This window comes from Gobius niger, assembly GCF_951799975.1.
Source record: "Gobius niger genome assembly, chromosome: 18".
Taxonomy (NCBI): Eukaryota; Metazoa; Chordata; class Actinopteri; order Gobiiformes; family Gobiidae; genus Gobius; species Gobius niger.
The window spans coordinates 10,082,935-10,100,640 of record NC_136869.1 but is presented as its reverse complement, the minus strand read 5'-3'; the positions used below and the strand labels follow the sequence as shown (position 1 = coordinate 10,100,640).

The following is a 17,706-nucleotide window of genomic DNA, read 5'->3' as shown; positions in this document are numbered from 1 at the left end:
AAATAGTTGGGGAAAAGCCACAGCACCTGATGATTAAGTACACACGCCACTGGGCTCCCACAAAGAGAAACGCCACCGCAGCAGAATTCGCAATTTGCACATATTTAAGGGGAAAAAGGCGCTCATCCAACTCGTGGCATTGCGAGGTGTGAGAAAAATCTGCTTTCTCTGTGTTGCATTATTCATCTGACAGAGGCAGGGCTCGCACAACATAATTTCCTTGTGTGGACTGTAAACAAAAAGCTCAGGTGTTTGCTCTAAAACCGGAAGACGGGGGGGGGGAAAGTCTATTTGTTCGCAGGCAAAAGGCCAAAGACGACTTGATCACAGCAGCTCAGCATTTACCCGCTATAGGAAGGGCTGGATGAAACTATTACTCTGGCAGCTAAGGTCAAGACCAGAGTGTAGCAGAGTTGCAGCCAATGCAGTTTGTTAGCGCCATCTTGTGGACTTGTAGGAAACAATGCAGCAGCGAGAAGTCTGGGCTCTCGTGCCTCTCTATACTAAACAACATGTACTCTCTCTCCCACAGCCCGGAGGTATGGCATTCACTGGAGCAAGTTTATTTCCACAGTAGCCCTTTATTCTAGAGCCACTTCTGAAATAGTCTGGATAGTTTTGGGATCAGGAGGACACAGGGTCTCTAAATCACAACATCAATAGCCAGGGTTTTAAAGTGAATTCATTTGCTCTCCTTTATTTCACAAAGTAAGGATGATAGTATTTCAAAATGGATCTAGGAGCTTTGTGCATAGTAAGTAAGTACGTAAGTAGGGGAGACCGGGTATGGCTGTAACACTTTTTGCTTCAGCACCTGAAACTCACAGATTTTTTGAGCTAGAGTTCTCAAAATTTCATACAAAATACCCACATTTGTTCACTACAGATGGCATCAATTCCAACCTCTGCAAGAATATCACAGACCTCGTGAGTTGATGCCAAATACATGGTGTATCTTTGTTGCAATCGACCCCACTACAAATAGTCAGCCAACACTTCCTCCTGCACCTCAGAGAAAACTCCGTTGATGCTCCAATAACCTACACTGGGATGATCACTGGACCCCTGCTCTCTTCTCTTCTCTTCTCTCTTTTTTTTTTTTTTTTTACAGTATGCTCAGTTTTACATGGCAGATTCCATGTGTCTTTGCAACTGATCTGACTGACTTGCCCTTATTTGTGACCTCATCATATGTCAGTCTTTCTTTCCCACTGCCTTGGCATTTTGCAAAGGTATACAATCAAGAAAGTGTCATTAGTTGTATGTAAGGGGATGATTGTGTTGCAACCCACCCCACCCCTGTCAGCCATTGTTTAGCTATAAGTCATATGGTTTTATGTGCAATAGTATAAGCACTAAACAAAATATTTATAGTCTTGGTCAAAAAATGTACTTTCTTACCTCAAAATCTGTTTTTTCTCTATAGAATCTACAACCACCATGTTGGATCAGGGAGGAAGTGGGTCAACACTGATATGATCATTTGACTCCTGTCTTGTCCCTGAGTGGTGGAATTGGTGGTGTTACAACTATCCCAATGTTACAACCATACCCGGACTCCCCTATATATTATATAGCACCTTTGACAGAATGAGAAGTCACAAAGTGCTTCACAAAAAGTACAGTTACATAAAACATGAACCCTTCATCTATGGGAATAAAATGCTTCATCCTCACCTGAACCAAGCACATAAAAATAAATAAATAACATAACTTCAAATGAGGTGTTGCACTGGCCTATAGGCTGTATGCTCCAGTTGAGAAGCTTTTAGATTTGGGTAAAGCCAAAACTGTAGAAAATGCATTTGGTTAAGGCGGGCGGTAAGAGTATGAGGGACCACAAGAAAGGCGGTTCAGACAGAGGTACCATCACCTCTGTTTGAGCCTCTCTGTTTGATCCACGGCCAGCTGGTGGAGCAGGTGTCCTCATTCAAATACCTGGGCCCAGAGATCGACACGTGAGGTCCCGGCAGAGACTTCACCTGCTCAGGAAGCTCAGGAGTTTAAACAATGACATTTACAGGTCAAAGAGTGTGTAAATTGTGTAACTTTCGTCAATGTCCTTGATACAGTGTACAGTCCAACAACAATTTTGACTGGTCTATCATATTGTGTTATGCATTCGACCTGGAAACCTACTTTCTATAAGGCTCTCCCTTTGAAATCAGAAATGTGCTGAAATCTTTTATCTTGCTCTGATGTGAAGCTATTATCTGTCAGTGAAGTCCTCCCCTCTTCTCCAAAGGGATTTACCTCTGCTTATGCCTTCCTTATGAGGAGCAGAAATTCCAAGAGCAAAGATGATCGAGAGCGGCGTGTGTGGCCCCCGTTTCTTTTCTGATGGTGCAAAAAAAAAAAAAAGACTAGGATCAATGGTGATTTCCATAGACTGTGGAGCAGCGCTGGAGTGATAACTGTGCATTACAATGTGCCCTCGCCGTAATGAGTTGTAGGTCGATACTTGGCTCACTTCAGGTCTGTTTGCGCTGCCGTGGGCCAACAGAACTGCTGTAATAAAGGAATCTAACCCAGGTCTGAACACCTGTCAGCTCAGCGCCTTTATGAGCGCAGAGATGCCACCTTAACCTTCTGCGCCTGGGCAAGGTCGGCGAGGGCAGGCCAAGTTTACAGGCTCACTACAACTCAGAAATGATAGGTAAGGCAAACAAGGGGAGTATTCAGGTTGTATTTTCACTTCAACCTTTTTAAAAACAGTCTGTAAAGTATAGTCTAATTCCAATTTTTGCTTCATGCAGTCAGTTTCTTTTTCAGTGGGGAGGATGAAAACAGTTAGTGTGCTGAAAGGAGCATTTGTCAGCTTCTTTATGGTGCAGATGTGTGATCAGTTTTCTTTGGGTTTAGTTACTTTACAATCAGGATTCAGTTCATAGTGTTCACATTTCAGAGAGGCAGAGCCAAAAAAACTGAACATTAAAGAGAATTTTCTAATGAGAATTGAAATATTTATCTTTTATCTAAAAAAAAAAAAAAAAGGCTTTGGCATGCAGTGCAATTAAGGCATTTAAAGTCAATTTGCATTTTTACATTAATACATTGTGTCATGTGTCTGCAGTTTACAGTACCACACTCCCATCTAGTGGCTATTACCTGTACAGACACAATTGTACAAGCACAGCTATGACTATTGCAGACAACTCCTAAAACACAAACATATTCGAATAATACTGTCTACAGCTTTTGTTTTGGTATGATTAAATTTGGGAAAGCAATGAGGTTCTAGTGGCACAATTTATTTTGGGCAATACCATCTTACTGTATAACGGGGCAAAACTGTGTAAATGACTTTCTGTGATGACTTGCTTCTTTCAACACACAACTGTCACGAAGATTTGTTTCATGCGTTCCCAGAAGAGGTGTATTTCAATGGTCAGATGTAGTGCAATGTAATGTGCAAAGTGAATTTAAAGCTGCTGCACCGATAAAACACACAAGTATCCTCAGTGCATTAGAAAGTAGATGTAGATCAAACAGTCAATACCAGGAAGAATACAGTCTGGATACACTTACAGTAATCTATAACTTTTTATTTGCTTTTAGGACGACTGTTTAGTTCTCTTATCATTATGTGGAAACAGCTACAGTAACCATTTTAAGAGTGTTTTTTTCTGGATTCAATTGGCGTCCAACTTAAAGGGACTAGATGGAGTTTAAAAATGTTAAAATTATGTTTTTCCTACCCCCTACTTGCTCCTGCAATGTCCTAAAGTGTAGAATGAGCCCAGACTTATTCACCACTACTGCAGTTACACGTAAGACCTGAGGGGGCAGTAGCGAGTATAAAAATTACGACTTCCCAACGAGTCCCTTTAAATCTCAACATGATCCCATATTTTGACATCTTAAAGAGCAAGATCCCCCAGGGGTGCCCGAAATGTGGCCCGCCTGAGGGTGACCTTCTATTGTAGTCGTGCATGGGTTAATGTTAACTCTCTAAACTTTTCCCATTCATTCTCAATGGTAAGCCCTTACAGTAGGGATGCAGTACACCTAATGGCCATTGTGGGCGCCGTTTCGCTCCTCCCGCAAAGCTAAGGAAAACGCTGTTGTTGCTAGGTGTTTACAATGGCCGCTGGCTGCTCCGCCATTGCTGTAGTACCTCCATATCGCCACTAGTCCCCCATAGCATTGGACTTTAGACACATGAAAAACAACTTTAGAGCCTGGTCCCTAATTTTCTTAAACGTTCTACAGCTAGATATTGCTCCTGTGATAACGCTGGGTTATTTACAATTAAGGGGACCAGGCTGGTTTTCGTGAGAAAAAAATTCAAAATCTCACACTAATGAGCGTCGGACTGTTAGCATTGGAGCAGCGCGAACTACACGTCACACAAGGGCCAAGTCTAACAGTGAAGATCCCGCCCTTATGCCCTTTTAAGGAACATGCTTCGTCAAAGCTGGGGAGGGGAGCCATGATTTCCCCCTCGAACGTGGTCATTGTGGTAAACGGGGAGGAGTGAGCAGGAGCTGTCTATTTATATATACAGTCTATGGATGTTTAGTGTCAGAGCACATCGACTTTTCCAGTTTCAGTATTCATTCAGTTCCCCACATTTTGCAAAACCATTCACACGCTCTGACAACAAAACAACTGCATGATGCACTCTCAACCCAACAATGAAGCTCTGTTAAAATCGCTCCACAAATTGGACATTTCCACCAAATAATACATTCGCGGCCGTTTATAGTTCTGCCTTCGCTTGGTTCACGGGCTGACAACGTGATGCTTGTTTTCGCGAGTCCCTTACAACAAACACAGACCTAATCACAAAGCCATTAATTCACTACAAAGTGTCTGTGCCGCTCACTGTCAACAGGCCCCGGAATAGCAACTCCCCGCAGACCCACTCATCACAGGGAAACGTATCCTCTGTGGCGGTAAACACGACGCCAAAACAGTTTGAAATTGCAGCACGAGCTAAAAGTGGGAACAGGATGGGACCCATAATGAAACACACACTGGTCACAAGTGTTTGGCTTTTTTTTTTTTTTTGTAAATGGAGATGTAACAGGATCAGAATTAGAAAAAGCAGCGAGGGTGAGTGGTGACATTATGGAAAACTGGATTGGCTTTGAGGTAGCACAGCTGATGTGACGAATGAGATTAATTTGATTGGAGAAGTAAGAATACTGCCTGTGGTCAGACAGAATACTGCCATTTATTTCCTCACATTGTGTTGCCCTACATTACACTAATATTATGGACCAAAACAAAAGGATTACAATCTTCAAAGGGAGTGACTCTGGAGGCAATTTAAAGGAACAGGCCACCATTTTTACATACTGAGATATGTTCTTACCTGAGCTTAGACGAGTTGATGTGTACCTGTCTGGTCTTTACGCATGTGCTCAGTCACGCAAAAAGACCAAAGATGTTGTTAGCATGTAGCCTCTCCCAGCATATTCCCATAGCTCCAAACTGGGGTGAAGCTCCTCCACGTTTTCCAACAATTTAAAGGGGCTAGATGCAAGTTGGCCATTTTATACTCACTACTGCCACCTCAGGTCTTATGCGTAACTGCACCTTCTATATTAAGCTCGTGCATGACGGCAAGTCGGACCGAAGTAACAACTTTTTGAGTGACAGTGCAGGATTTTAGAGGCAGTTGTGGTGAATAGGTCTGGGACATGTAGGGGGAGGAAAATACTTAGTTTTAACATTTTAAACTCTGTATAGTCCCTTTAAGTACTGTTACGTGAAAAGTTACACGATCCAAGTGTAGTTACACAAAATGAAACATGTTGATTTTCCAATCACTTCAACATCCGCGCAGTAAAGTCAAAGTGTTCCTAAGGGATTATTATGCCTCACAATATAGTGCCCCTTTTTATCCGATTAGAAAATCGACATGTTTAATTTTGTGTAACTAGACTTGGATCGTGTAACTTTGTATTTAAACAGGAACAACGTGGAACAGCGTGGTCGCTTCAAACTTCACCCCAGTTTGGAGCCATATGAATATGCTGGGAGAGGCTAAATGCTAGCAACATCTTTGGTCTTAATGCGTGACTGAGCACACGCGTAAAGACCACACAGGTACGTATCAACTTGTCTAAGCTCAGGTAAGAACATATCTCAGAGTGGAAAAACGGTGGCCTGTCCCTTTAATGTAATGATGAATGTTTGTTCTATAGAAAAAATCTGGTTTGAGTGAGTAAGTAAATCAGTTTTTCTGATTCAAACCCTGCCGTGTATGTTTAGAGCGATCTATCTCATATACTGGCAATACTTGTATTTTTCACAGGTTTTGTACCATTTTACAATTAATTATTTATTTCTAAAAGTCCATTGTCCATTTATTGCAGCGTTTTATAGCGTTTTGTTAGTTTTATTTTGAAAATAATCTTACTGTCTGATTCTGCTGGAGCCTATATCTTTCTTGTGTTCTTGTGTTCACATTCAACCACTTCAAACATGCCAATAAACCTGAAAACTCATGAAACAACTCGACTCTGTTAATTGTCTTGTCTATTGGATTCATTATAAAGCAGCAAAATGAAACTTTTTTCTCTGCCTTCATTCGTCTGTATTCAGGTTGACAGCTCAGTTTGGCTCAAAAGGTATCCCCATTTGTAAACAGTGGGGACTTTGCTGGGAACGCACTGCCAGATCCGCTCATGCTAATTTCATGTCTCATTTCCAAAGCGGAGGTTGACAGAGCCAGATGCGCGGGGAACGCTCTGCTCCTCCTCCTCCTCCCCCCTCTCTCTTCTTCACTGGGGGGAAACCTCCATCTCCGTGACACATCCTCCCACGCCGCGCCAGCGCTTCTCCAAACCACTTTCTTTTCATCTCTCCATCCCCACTGCTGCGTCCCACTCTCTCCCCTCGAGCCACTGCGTAATGTGGGTCGCCCCGCTTAAGGAACGCAACAGCGCTGTCATCATTTTTCGGGGATCAATATCACTCAATCTCATCAAGTTAATAAAAGCCTTAAAGTAAGCCGCTTTTTCCCCCCTCATCAAATGTCTTGCCATGTCAAGCAGTCTGTTCAACGCTGAGATCCCTTCTTTGCTGGCGTACATGCTCTAAATCAATTACATTACACTGTTAATTAACTCCAAAGACGCACAAGAAAGCGCACCGAAAGACACGCAGCTGCCATCACAAAAAGGCAGCCAAAACTATGCGAGATGTGATCATTGAGAGTAAGAATAATAGAAAAGCTCCACCGTCTTCAACTTGAACTTCCTTTTTCCACTGCGGGACCTTACCTTGCCTCCTTTGGAGCATCTGCGATACGCGTTGGTGGCTCCCGCAGTTTGGTTCATGGTGAGAACTTCTGCAAAAGCGCAAAACAAAAGTAAACGCGCGTGCGACTGGTGCCAAGTTAAGACGTGGAGCTGCCAGTGATTTACCTGTTGGTCTGTGATGCTGTCTTTACTCTGCTAATTATCCAATGGACGGAGATTGAACCGCGCGTAATGGTCCAAAGTATGAGAAGATGTGCGTAAAACAAAAAAAAATCCCTTTAAAACTTAGTCGACGCCTCGTATCCTTCGTGGAAACCAGATTTCAATGGCTCAAATGTTCTCCCTTAGTTAGTTGGGAGATGTTAAATTAAACACTCTTCCGTGCGCCTTGGAAGGAGCGAGGCTATTGCGCAGGCGCGTCCCGTCTGACAGCTCGATGCACAAGGGATCCTGTCAACATCTCTTCGCCCACAAACAGCAATGAGGTGGGAGCAGCAGCGTGCAGGCGCTCCGCTGTCAGGGAGGCGAGGAGGGGCAGCAGGTAACACGAGAGACCCACCGCGGGCTGCTGCGCGTATGAAAGACAACAAAGCAATCAGCACCCCCTGACACTGGACAGCGCACACACGATGCAGGGTGTTACGCGCGGACTAAAATGAATGACTGAGTGTTCCGCCCACCCACGTTCAAACTTTAATGGTGCCATACGTTTTAGTTCTGCCTGTTTGCTTTACTTTGACACCTACCTGATGCTGCTGCAGGGTATAAGGGAAACAACTTAGTTAGCAGCCCAAATGTGCAATTAAATACTTATGATTCTCTGGAAAAAACTAAACTAAAAGCAAGCATTGCAATAAATGTGGAGGCAGTTTGACCACTGACAGAACTCATCAGAACAAGTTTGAAAAAGCATGTGGGGACTAGTCTGAACTTTTGAAGAGGATGGAGAAATCTGAAAAGAAGGAGAAGAAGAAGAAAAAGAAGAAGGAGGAAGAGGAGGAGAAGAAGGGGGAGGAGGAGGAGGAGGAGGAGAAGTAGGAGCAGGAGAAGAAGAAGAAGAAGAAGAAGAAGAAGAAGAAGAAGAAGAAGAAGAAGAAGAAGAAGAAGAAGAAGAAGAAGAAGAAGAAGAAGAAGGAGGAGGAGGAAGAGGAGGAGAAGAAGGGGGAGGAGGAGGAGAAGTAGGAACAGGAGAAGAAGAAGAAGCTGTTATTGCTTCCTTAACCTCTTAACCCCATATGAACCGAGCACTTTTTTTTTGAGTTTGGCTTTCCCCAAATCTAAAAGGGGAAAAAAGTGTTAAATATCAACAAAAATGAGCCAAGAACGAGGATGAAAACACAACAAAAGAGCGACAGAAATGCAACAAAAAAGCCACAAAAGAGAAAGGGAAAAGTGATGAAAAAATTCTGAAAAAATGACAAAAAAAAGCCACAACGGCATAGTCACAAAAAATGGACAAAAAACCAATGAAAACAAATGTCAAAAAAGTCTTAGCTTTCAAATGAGGCGTTACACTGGTCTATAGGCTGTAAACTTTTAGATTTGGGCAAAGCCAAACTTCAGGCGGGGGTTGAGAGGTTAAACAGTGCAACAAATGATCAGCCAGTCACTCAGTCGTAGAGGTGAAAACATCCCAACACAAAGACAGAAAATTCAACATAGAAACGCTGAAGTGAATGGTGATCTTTCAGTTATTCCTTGAGCTTTTGATGGATACATCCAATCCCATCCGGGGACGCTTCATTTCATGTCTGACAGTTCTGCCCAAAGGAAATTTAAGTTAAATCAATGTTATAGAAAAGGGGTTAGAAGCGCTGACGAGGGTAAAAAAAAGTATAGCAGCAGCAAGTATTTCTTGCTAGCAAAGTAAAGAAATGATTTTTAGACACTGTGATTAACTCACTCACAGTCGTATACAGGTGATGTGGAAAGTGTCTTGCCCAAGGATACTGTGCACATTTGTGTTTATGATTAAAAGACGGTCTCTCTTTGCAGTCGCGTAACAGACAACCTTTAGGCAGAGCGAATCGAGCGTGACGGTCACAATGCTCCAGCAGCCTCTTGGTTTGGATCCAATTAAACTGATGCAGGCAGGTGTGAAGTGTGACTGACAACTTGACCATGTGTGTCAAGAACGGTCAGAATGTGCAATTTCAAAAATAATTTCCCATATGTTAAAGGGGCGGGGAGGGTGGATTCAAATGCTGTTACTATATGAATCAAATCAGGGTGTCAGTGAAGGCCACATCATTTGAATCAAGTCTATAGCAAAAAATGAGGGGGAAAATGTAAAATGACAATGGATACAGGAATATACTGTATATGGAAGTACCTAACATTCCTGGTTTAAAATATAGGCACTGAACTATACTTTGATACACAGTAATGTTTCTTCGACAAGAGAGGAGGAGAGATGATGAGGTCCAGTCCACTTCCAATAAGTCTCAGGTTCTGGAAGTCGACATCTCTTTCCAAATTCTCATAGAAAAATACTGCCATGACGTGTTAAAGCAGAACTAAGTAACTCATGCCCCTAGAGGCCATAAGCGCCACTGCAGGTGTCGTAGCATGTGATGGTTTTTTACTCATTAATTGTCCGCGAGAGTAAATACTACGCTGATAGAAAAAACAAAGGGAGAAAGGGATATTATACATCCAATAACACAATGGAGATCTTTTTTTTTTACTCAAACTTGGCTGTAAATACTGTTTAAGTGGCGCTAGCTCAAAGTTAGCTTCGCCCGTTAGCCTGTTAGCTTCTTCCTAGTGATTCTATTAGTGTGTATTGCATTTGTGGTTTTCTGGTCAGAGACACCAGAGGGAAATAAAAGACCCCCCAATCATCCCATTAACACTTGTATTCCCCCCAGAGGGACTACGGAAAAGATTTATTTAGGTAAAGTTCTTCTTTAAAATGCATATGTATAAATTACCCAGAGTCGTGTGTGGGATCAGGGAGTCACCACAGTTAATTTTCCTCCATCAACTCTTCTTACTTCCGGAACCCAGGTTGTGTGGTGTGAGGTGGGCAGATCCACTGAGTTCAGACAGAGATGGTTTGGTCAAGGAGAGATGGTGCATTCATGAGTAGCAGGACACACCACGTCTCTGTAAAGAGCAAAGAAGAAATTAACAGATATTTTGGAAAAGGAAGTTGCCTTGACAAAGAGAGGCTACACAGCTCACCGGAAGAGGGTTATTCATGATTGTGGCTTCTGAAGGCAACAGCTTGAAAGGAAAAATATTCCAGTGATGCTGTATCCTTGCATAAAGAGCACCTGGCAATTCAACTACACTCCGACACAGGCCAACAGGTCCTGAAGTGGTTGACCTTTCAGAATAAGAGGGATGACCTTTCATTTGCAATTTCTCGACGCAGCCTCTTCCCTGTGCGTCGCGAACTTGTCACCCAGACCTACGACATCTAAACCGATCTCTGTACACGCTGTTAGACATTTAGATTAATGACATATGTTCTCTCTGCGCCGACGTGTATTCAATCTAAATAGCACGGTACTCTAATGTCCTCCACCGTGTAGTTTTACCTTCATGCTACGGGTTTCCAGGGAGATGCATGGAGTTACTACTACCTTTCTACGGCTTCCTAAGCTCCACAAGAGCTTGGTGACTCTAATTTTGGATGCATTGCCTTCTTGTACAGAACACACTGAACACAATCTGAAAACATTAGGGTACATACAATCAAGTATGAAGTGTTTCTGTCCTCCTTCAGCTTTCTGTTGAAATTTCATATCGGCTATACTCTCACGAGTGCACTCCCACAGAAGTGTCCTTCAGTTCAGTTCAGTCAATTTATTCCAAACATGCACACGGTACAACACGCAACACAATATTCATATCAACATTCACAAACATGCAGTAGCTGTGTGGTTTGAAAAAGGGAATGGATGAAGGAAACGTGTTTGCATTTCCAATCCCCCCCACACACCATCACAAAACATTAAGACAAGAGAGGAGATACGATAGGACTTTATTGATCTCACAATAGAGGAATTCACTTGTTAGATCAGCTCTGAGGAACACAAAACAATGTAACACTCATCAAGACAAGACAAAGATAGACACAACCACTCTCTCCGACCCCACACCTCCTCATCTGCATGACCTCCGCCTTTTCCTCCTTTTAAATTGGATAATATTTATAGATTTCACATCATTTCCGAAACTATTCCAGTGGCCCATGTTGGTGAAACGGTTGATTTGAAGGAAATATACGGTGCAATATTCAAGAAGAAGAAAAAGAAGAAGAAGAAGAAGAAGAAGAAGAAGTAGGAGAAGGAGAAGGAGAAGTAGAAGAACTTAATTTATAGCATCATTACGATTTCCAACCGCGTAAAGCCATAAGCCACGTCCCCGCGAATTCTGATGGCTGTCATTCCAAATTCAGCTTTTTCAGTTGGCTTTATAAGTTTATGTTGTTGTTTACAAATGTTTAAGGTTAAGGTTAGGATTAAAGGGACTATACAGAGTTAAAAAATGTCAGAACTAAGTATTGTCCAACCCCTACATGTTTCAGCCATGTCCTAATGTGTAGAATGAGCTCAGACCTGTTCACCACAACTGCCTCTAAAATCCTGCACTGTCACTCAAAAAGTTGTTACTTCGGATCCGAAGTGCCGTCATGCACAAGCTTAATATAGAAGCTGCAGTTATGCGTAAGACCTGAGGTGGCAGTAGTGAGTATAAAATGACCAACTTGCATCTAGTCTCTTTAAAGTTAGGGTCAGGAAAAAAGGATTTGGTTAAAGTTTGAACAGGCAGGATCATGGCGTAACTGTGTTGGAAAGTGGAAATATGCTTATCTATATAGCGCCCTTCACAGACATGGAAGACCTGAGTGACTTTGTGTACATTCTAAAATTGCAATTATGTCTTTAAAGACCAACATCTCGATTCCTATCCCTTTTCACGCTCTTGTGCTCTGTGATTGAGTTATTCCACACTTACCATTTTCAATCGGCTTAGACTTTAATACATCCATGTCCTTGTGGGCTGAACTCCAATCGGACACATGTGGAGGCCAGTTTAACCAAGGACACTTCGATGCATTAACAGCGCACTGTCCCGTACAGGCTCAGACCTCTTCAGTTTGGTCCCAGACTGTCCCCGTCCCTTTAAATCACTCTGGCGACAGGTCGTGTCAGTGGACCATCAGTCAGCCATGTCTCTGCGTGGACACTACTGACTCACACTGACAGAAAAGGACAGAGGAGAAGCTTTATGTTCGTACCTGGATTTGCAACATCAGCCGGAGGATCTCGGAAACATGCTCTGGAGGAAAGCGATGACACTTCCTCTGAATAACCCAATATCTGCCATATGTACCATATGCATTACAAATAAATAAATAAAAATGAATCAAATGTGTCAAAAAAACAAACAAACAAGTGGTCTCTACTTAAAGTTTTTTGTTGAACAACCTTAAAAAAATACTTCAATTGGTAAGATAATAAATGGGGAAAGAGCTAGTTGATTTATTAGTAAAGTTTTGCCTTAGAATGAAGCTTTTTTTTTTTTTAAATAGCAGTATCAGTTAATATTAATATGTTCCTTTTTAAGTTAGAGTAAAGCAGCCAATTTGATTAAATCAAATTATTAATCAATTTAAACTCAACTTGAAAGTCAAACATTTAAAGATAAGTTAACTATGCTTGATTTAATTGTGTGTTACCAATTGAAGTGCATAAAGACTGTTCCTTGAAAAATAGGAAATTAATAATAAATTCTCAAATGTTAAATGACAGAAAATTCACCAAATCTTTTAGTTATGTCTGTATTGCCCCCTTGTAGGAATTATTTGTGTTTTGAGTAATTTGTCCACCTAGTGCTACTGTACTTCAGTCATGCTCCTAGCAGTCCCAAAGAAAGTCAACTTTCACAGTGTTTAAGCCTGTACTTTTTTATATTGGCTCTACAAAAATACATGTCTGTAAGCGTTCGAATGATAGTAAACTTAGCTTCCATTAGATATCAAATTTAGTCATTTAGTTTCCAATTCGTAATTTGTAAGAATATATTAGGCGCTAATACCGTTAGCATCACTAGGGCTTTTCCCATGTAAACTAGCATTGTGCTAATCGCTCAATAATGAGATTGTTTTTAGAGGTTTTCGTTATCTCTAAACTACTTATTTTATATTCATATTGTTTGTTTGCCCTAAATAAGATTGTAATATGCATTATTTGTGTTTCTGTATGTTACAGTTTTACAGTCCTTCATTAAAACACACCAAAACAGCAAGACGCTTCCTGGTCCTTTATTGGAGACTGTTGGCTGTCTGCAAAGCTGGTTCCCACACACTACTAAAGGCAGAATAATGTCAGTAATTTAAAGAAAATTGACATCTTGAACAGTTCACCACAGGGTTACTCACATAAAGATGCACAATGAACAACACCACAATGCCTCACTGAAGCGCCGCAGTGAAAAGTTATGCCAAAGTCCGCCTTTCTGCTCCATTTGGTACAAGTGCTGACTTCCAGTGCTTGGTCTGCTTGGTATTCCCATTCAGCGGCCCGGGATGGGGACCTCCATTACCGCCATATTGATTACGGAGCTTATGATGTTCTTCTGTGTGCACATTTTAGTGTAAAATCAGCAGGAGCAGCGCGAGGCCGTTGCATTTCATTACACTGGCCCTGGTCTCATACACGGGCCTGCGCTCGAGTTACTTAGGCAGAGATAACGGCCCACGCAGGACCAGTCGATACACGTCAAAGATAGTCTTAAGAAGAATGGTTTAATCAGCAGTGAAACTATGCTGATTTGGAGGTTTAACTATCACTGTAATATAGAGATGTCCGTGCACAACATTCAGCCAATATTATACTGAATGAGCAGCAAAAGGGCAATGCCGAGTTCACAGATTGCAAAGCGTGCAAATATTTTTTTACAGAGTAGATGGTAAAAGGCATAGAAATCACAGAAATGCCTATAGCTATGAGCCTGTTCCTCCAAATGTGCACATTTTGTTAGCTGTTGACCTGTTTTAAATTGAACGTTTCACCCCAATACGAAGGAATATGGTGAGGTTTTGTCAGTTTCAAGGCCTTTATATAATTTCTGCATCATTAGCATCATTAGCATTATCATTAGCATGTTCTAAGATGAAGTTTAGCGGCCACTGGATGTGTATCCGACCCATAAAAAGCAGAACCTTGACACAATATGGTTTCGCGTTTAGTTCAGAGGCCACTTTTAGACGATGATTTGTATCTAAAATAAAATCTCAAAAGGTCTGTACATTCTTTAAAGAGACTAGATGCAAGTTTAGACGCATTTTATACTCACTACTGCCACCTCAGGTCTTACGCGTAACTGCAGTTTCTATATTAAGCTTGTGCATGATGGCACTTCAGACCTGAAGTAACAACTTTTTCAGTGACAGTGCAGGATTTTAGAGGCAGTTGTGGTGAACAGGTCTGAGCTCATTCTACACATTAGGACATGGCTGGAACATGTGCGGGGAGGAAAATACTTCCAACATGTTTTTTATCCAGGGTGACACAGCGGTGCAACGGTTAGCGCTCGTGCCTCACAAATAGAAGGTCCCAGGTTCAGGGGGCCATACTGTGTGGAGTTTGCATGTTCTCTTCTTGTCTGCGTAGGTTTCCTCCGGGTGCTCCGGTTTCCCATACTGCAAAAAACATGTACAATAGGCCAGGATGGATGAGAGTGTGTTTGAGAATGCGAGTGTGGGATAATGGATGGAAACTAGTCTGAGGCTATAATCCGGCGTGGTGTGTTTACATGCATGTATACATGTACTGTATGTTCATTAACATGCACTGCCCCGACCAAATAAACAAACAAATAAAAATGAATAAATAAATAAAATGCTAGCAGCTGTCAAATTCATGTGTGAAGTCAAAGTCCTGATCAGTGACAGTGGGAGCACAGAAGCTGCAGTCTCCACAGCAGGAGCCAGGCTGTGCCCACACATTGAACAGGCTAACTACGTCTACGTACATCTACGTTATAGGATCAAACACCGCTTCCCCTTTTTATTTCTACGGTAAAAGGAAGGTTGAGAAACATTTGAATATCCTCTGACTTCGACAAATGCTTCACTGCTATGTTTCCTGTACAACCGCTGGGCCACTGAAAGGTCAAAAATGCACTTTTTCAGATAAAAAGTTAAACAAGTCACCTTTAACAAATACATTATGATCCTTCATGAAGTAGCACATTTAGTTTTGGCTTCTTTTAATCAGGAAAGTCCCACTGATATTTCAATGTCCTTTTTAGGGAGGTTTTGGCCCCAGAGAGGAACCTATTGTACATGTTTTGGTGGGGAAAACAGGAACAACTTCATAGAAAGACAAAGACCAACGTGCATAGTGAATGATCTGATTTGCATAAAGTCTGATGAGGCAGTACGGAGTTCACTTTCAGTCCATTAAGTAAACAATTTAGCACATTAGATTCCAAGTCTAACAAGAAGGGGCATCATGTCTAAAACCTCTGCCATTTTAATCATTACTTTATAGTTATTCCTAAGTCTCCTTTGCCAAAATCACCCTCTCAAAGCATTTGCATCAGTGTAGCAGAAACGCTCTGGACTCAAACTCTTAGTATGCGCCGCGTTCTCTCTCTCTCTCGTACTGTAGATGTTGAATGTTAATGCGAGCGCCGCTTCCTGCGCCGCTCTAACCAGATAATAGACTTGTGCATAATAATATTCACCGGATAATCCCATTTTGAAAGCTTCCCCTTTTCCCTGATACCATCCAAATGTTATTAAAGACGCCTTTTGTAGATTCTGTGCAATAACCGCGGTGCATTTGCTTTAGATCCGATGGAATACGGAAAAAGAGATCGTTTATTGAACACATGTTTCACGTTGGAAAGTAATGTTTACTTTCTCATCTTGCTTGATTGTTTTCATGAAGATATAGTTGTAAATTAATCACATTTACTGTATAACTTCTCTAGTTTACAATTTCCAGATTTCACTGTGTTGTGAAAGTGGGGCTGAGCCAATATGAGAAAAAAAATGTAGATTTGCTTCAAGATTCAATCATTACTGTATAAGCAAATCTTAAATCTTCTAGCATTTAAAGAGGCTAGATGCAAGTTAGCCATTTTATACTCGCTACTGCCACCTCAGGTCATACGTGTAACTGCACCTTCTATATTAAACTCGTGCATGACGGCACTTCAGACCCGAATTAACACCTTTTGGAGTGACAGTGCAGGATTTTAGAAGCACTTGTAAATAGGTCTGGGCTCATTCTACACATTAGGACATTGTTGGAACATGTAGGGGGAGGCAAATACATAATTTTGACATTTTTAAACTCTGTATTGTCCTTTTAAGTCAGTAAGTTATTGTGCATCCATGTCCAAACGTGTATCACTGAATTTTACATTTGACAAAGCAGTCCAACAATTGACCTTCTATCAAAAATCAAGCCTTAGCCACCCTATCAGAGTATGAATTTATTTCATTTATTTTTTTTGCAGAATATTGTAGATGTAATAAAACCCATCTGTCAAATTCATGTGTGAAGCCAAAGTCCTGATCAGTGACAGTGGGGGCACAGATGCTGCAGTCTCCACAGCAGGAGCCAGGCTGTGCCCACCACAAAGAAAATAATGAAATAAAGCTCAAAATAGAAAAGTGTTTGTTGCCCAGTGAGCGAAATCAGCCCCAGACAGAGGCAGGAAAATCCAGACCTTATTTTAGCTTCATTATGCAGCGCGGGTTTACCCACAGCAGCAGAGAGCGCTTTCGGCGCCGGGTCCACGCTGAGAATGTGGGCAGATGGCAGTTCACCTTTTCAAACCTGGTGCCATGAAAACTCAAATATACAGAGTGTCGCTCTCGGCTTGAATAACTCTCAACTTTACTCATGTGATGAAAAGTTACGTCTACGGCCAAGCCTGTCGCAGTAACAGTCAGAGGTGAGACGAGGAGCTAACATAACTTTACTTTGAAATGATTTTACTCGAGAAAACGTTAAAAGCAAAATAGAAAGTCATGTGAAAATCCTTGTACTTTACTTGTAAAACCGACATACTGCAGGTAGCTACAACTAAAACAACAATGCCAGTGTGTGTGTGGGTGTGTGTGTGTGTGTGTGTGTGTGTGTGTGTGTGTGTGTGTGTGTGTGTGTGTGTGTGTGTGTGTGTGTGTGTGTGTGTGTGTGTGTGCTTTTTTTCCTCTGAAAAAGTTACAAACGCAGGGACAGAATAATAAAGAAATTGATCTTGGAACTGCAGGGACATGCGGATAGCAGATACAAGAGTCACATAGAAAAGTAGAAAAGAGAGAGGGAGAAATATATATATAAACACACATCCATACACCCACACATATACATACAGTACCGTACATACCGTACATACATACACACGCAGTGTTGTGAAGTAACGGAACACATGTATCGCCATTACATATTTAGAATACAAATTTTGAGTAACTGTATTCTGGTACAGCTACTCTTTAGTCAGAGGGTATTTAGAATAC

At 41.6% G+C, this 17,706-nt stretch overlaps 1 protein-coding gene across 1 annotated transcript in view; it reads right to left on the bottom strand.

Annotated features, from left to right (window-relative positions):
• Positions 1-7,496, bottom strand: part of dpp6a (dipeptidyl-peptidase 6a) — a 340,283-nt gene extending 332,787 nt beyond the window's left edge. Inside the window, exons 1-2 of the mRNA XM_079576572.1 lie at positions 7,380-7,496; positions 7,236-7,303 (exon numbers count right to left, since the gene is read on the bottom strand). Coding sequence (XP_079432698.1) covers positions 7,236-7,292 — 57 coding nt within the window. The 5' untranslated portion in view covers positions 7,293-7,303; positions 7,380-7,496. The remainder of the gene's footprint in view (positions 1-7,235; positions 7,304-7,379) is intronic.
• Between the last annotated feature and the right edge of the window lie 10,210 nt (positions 7,497-17,706).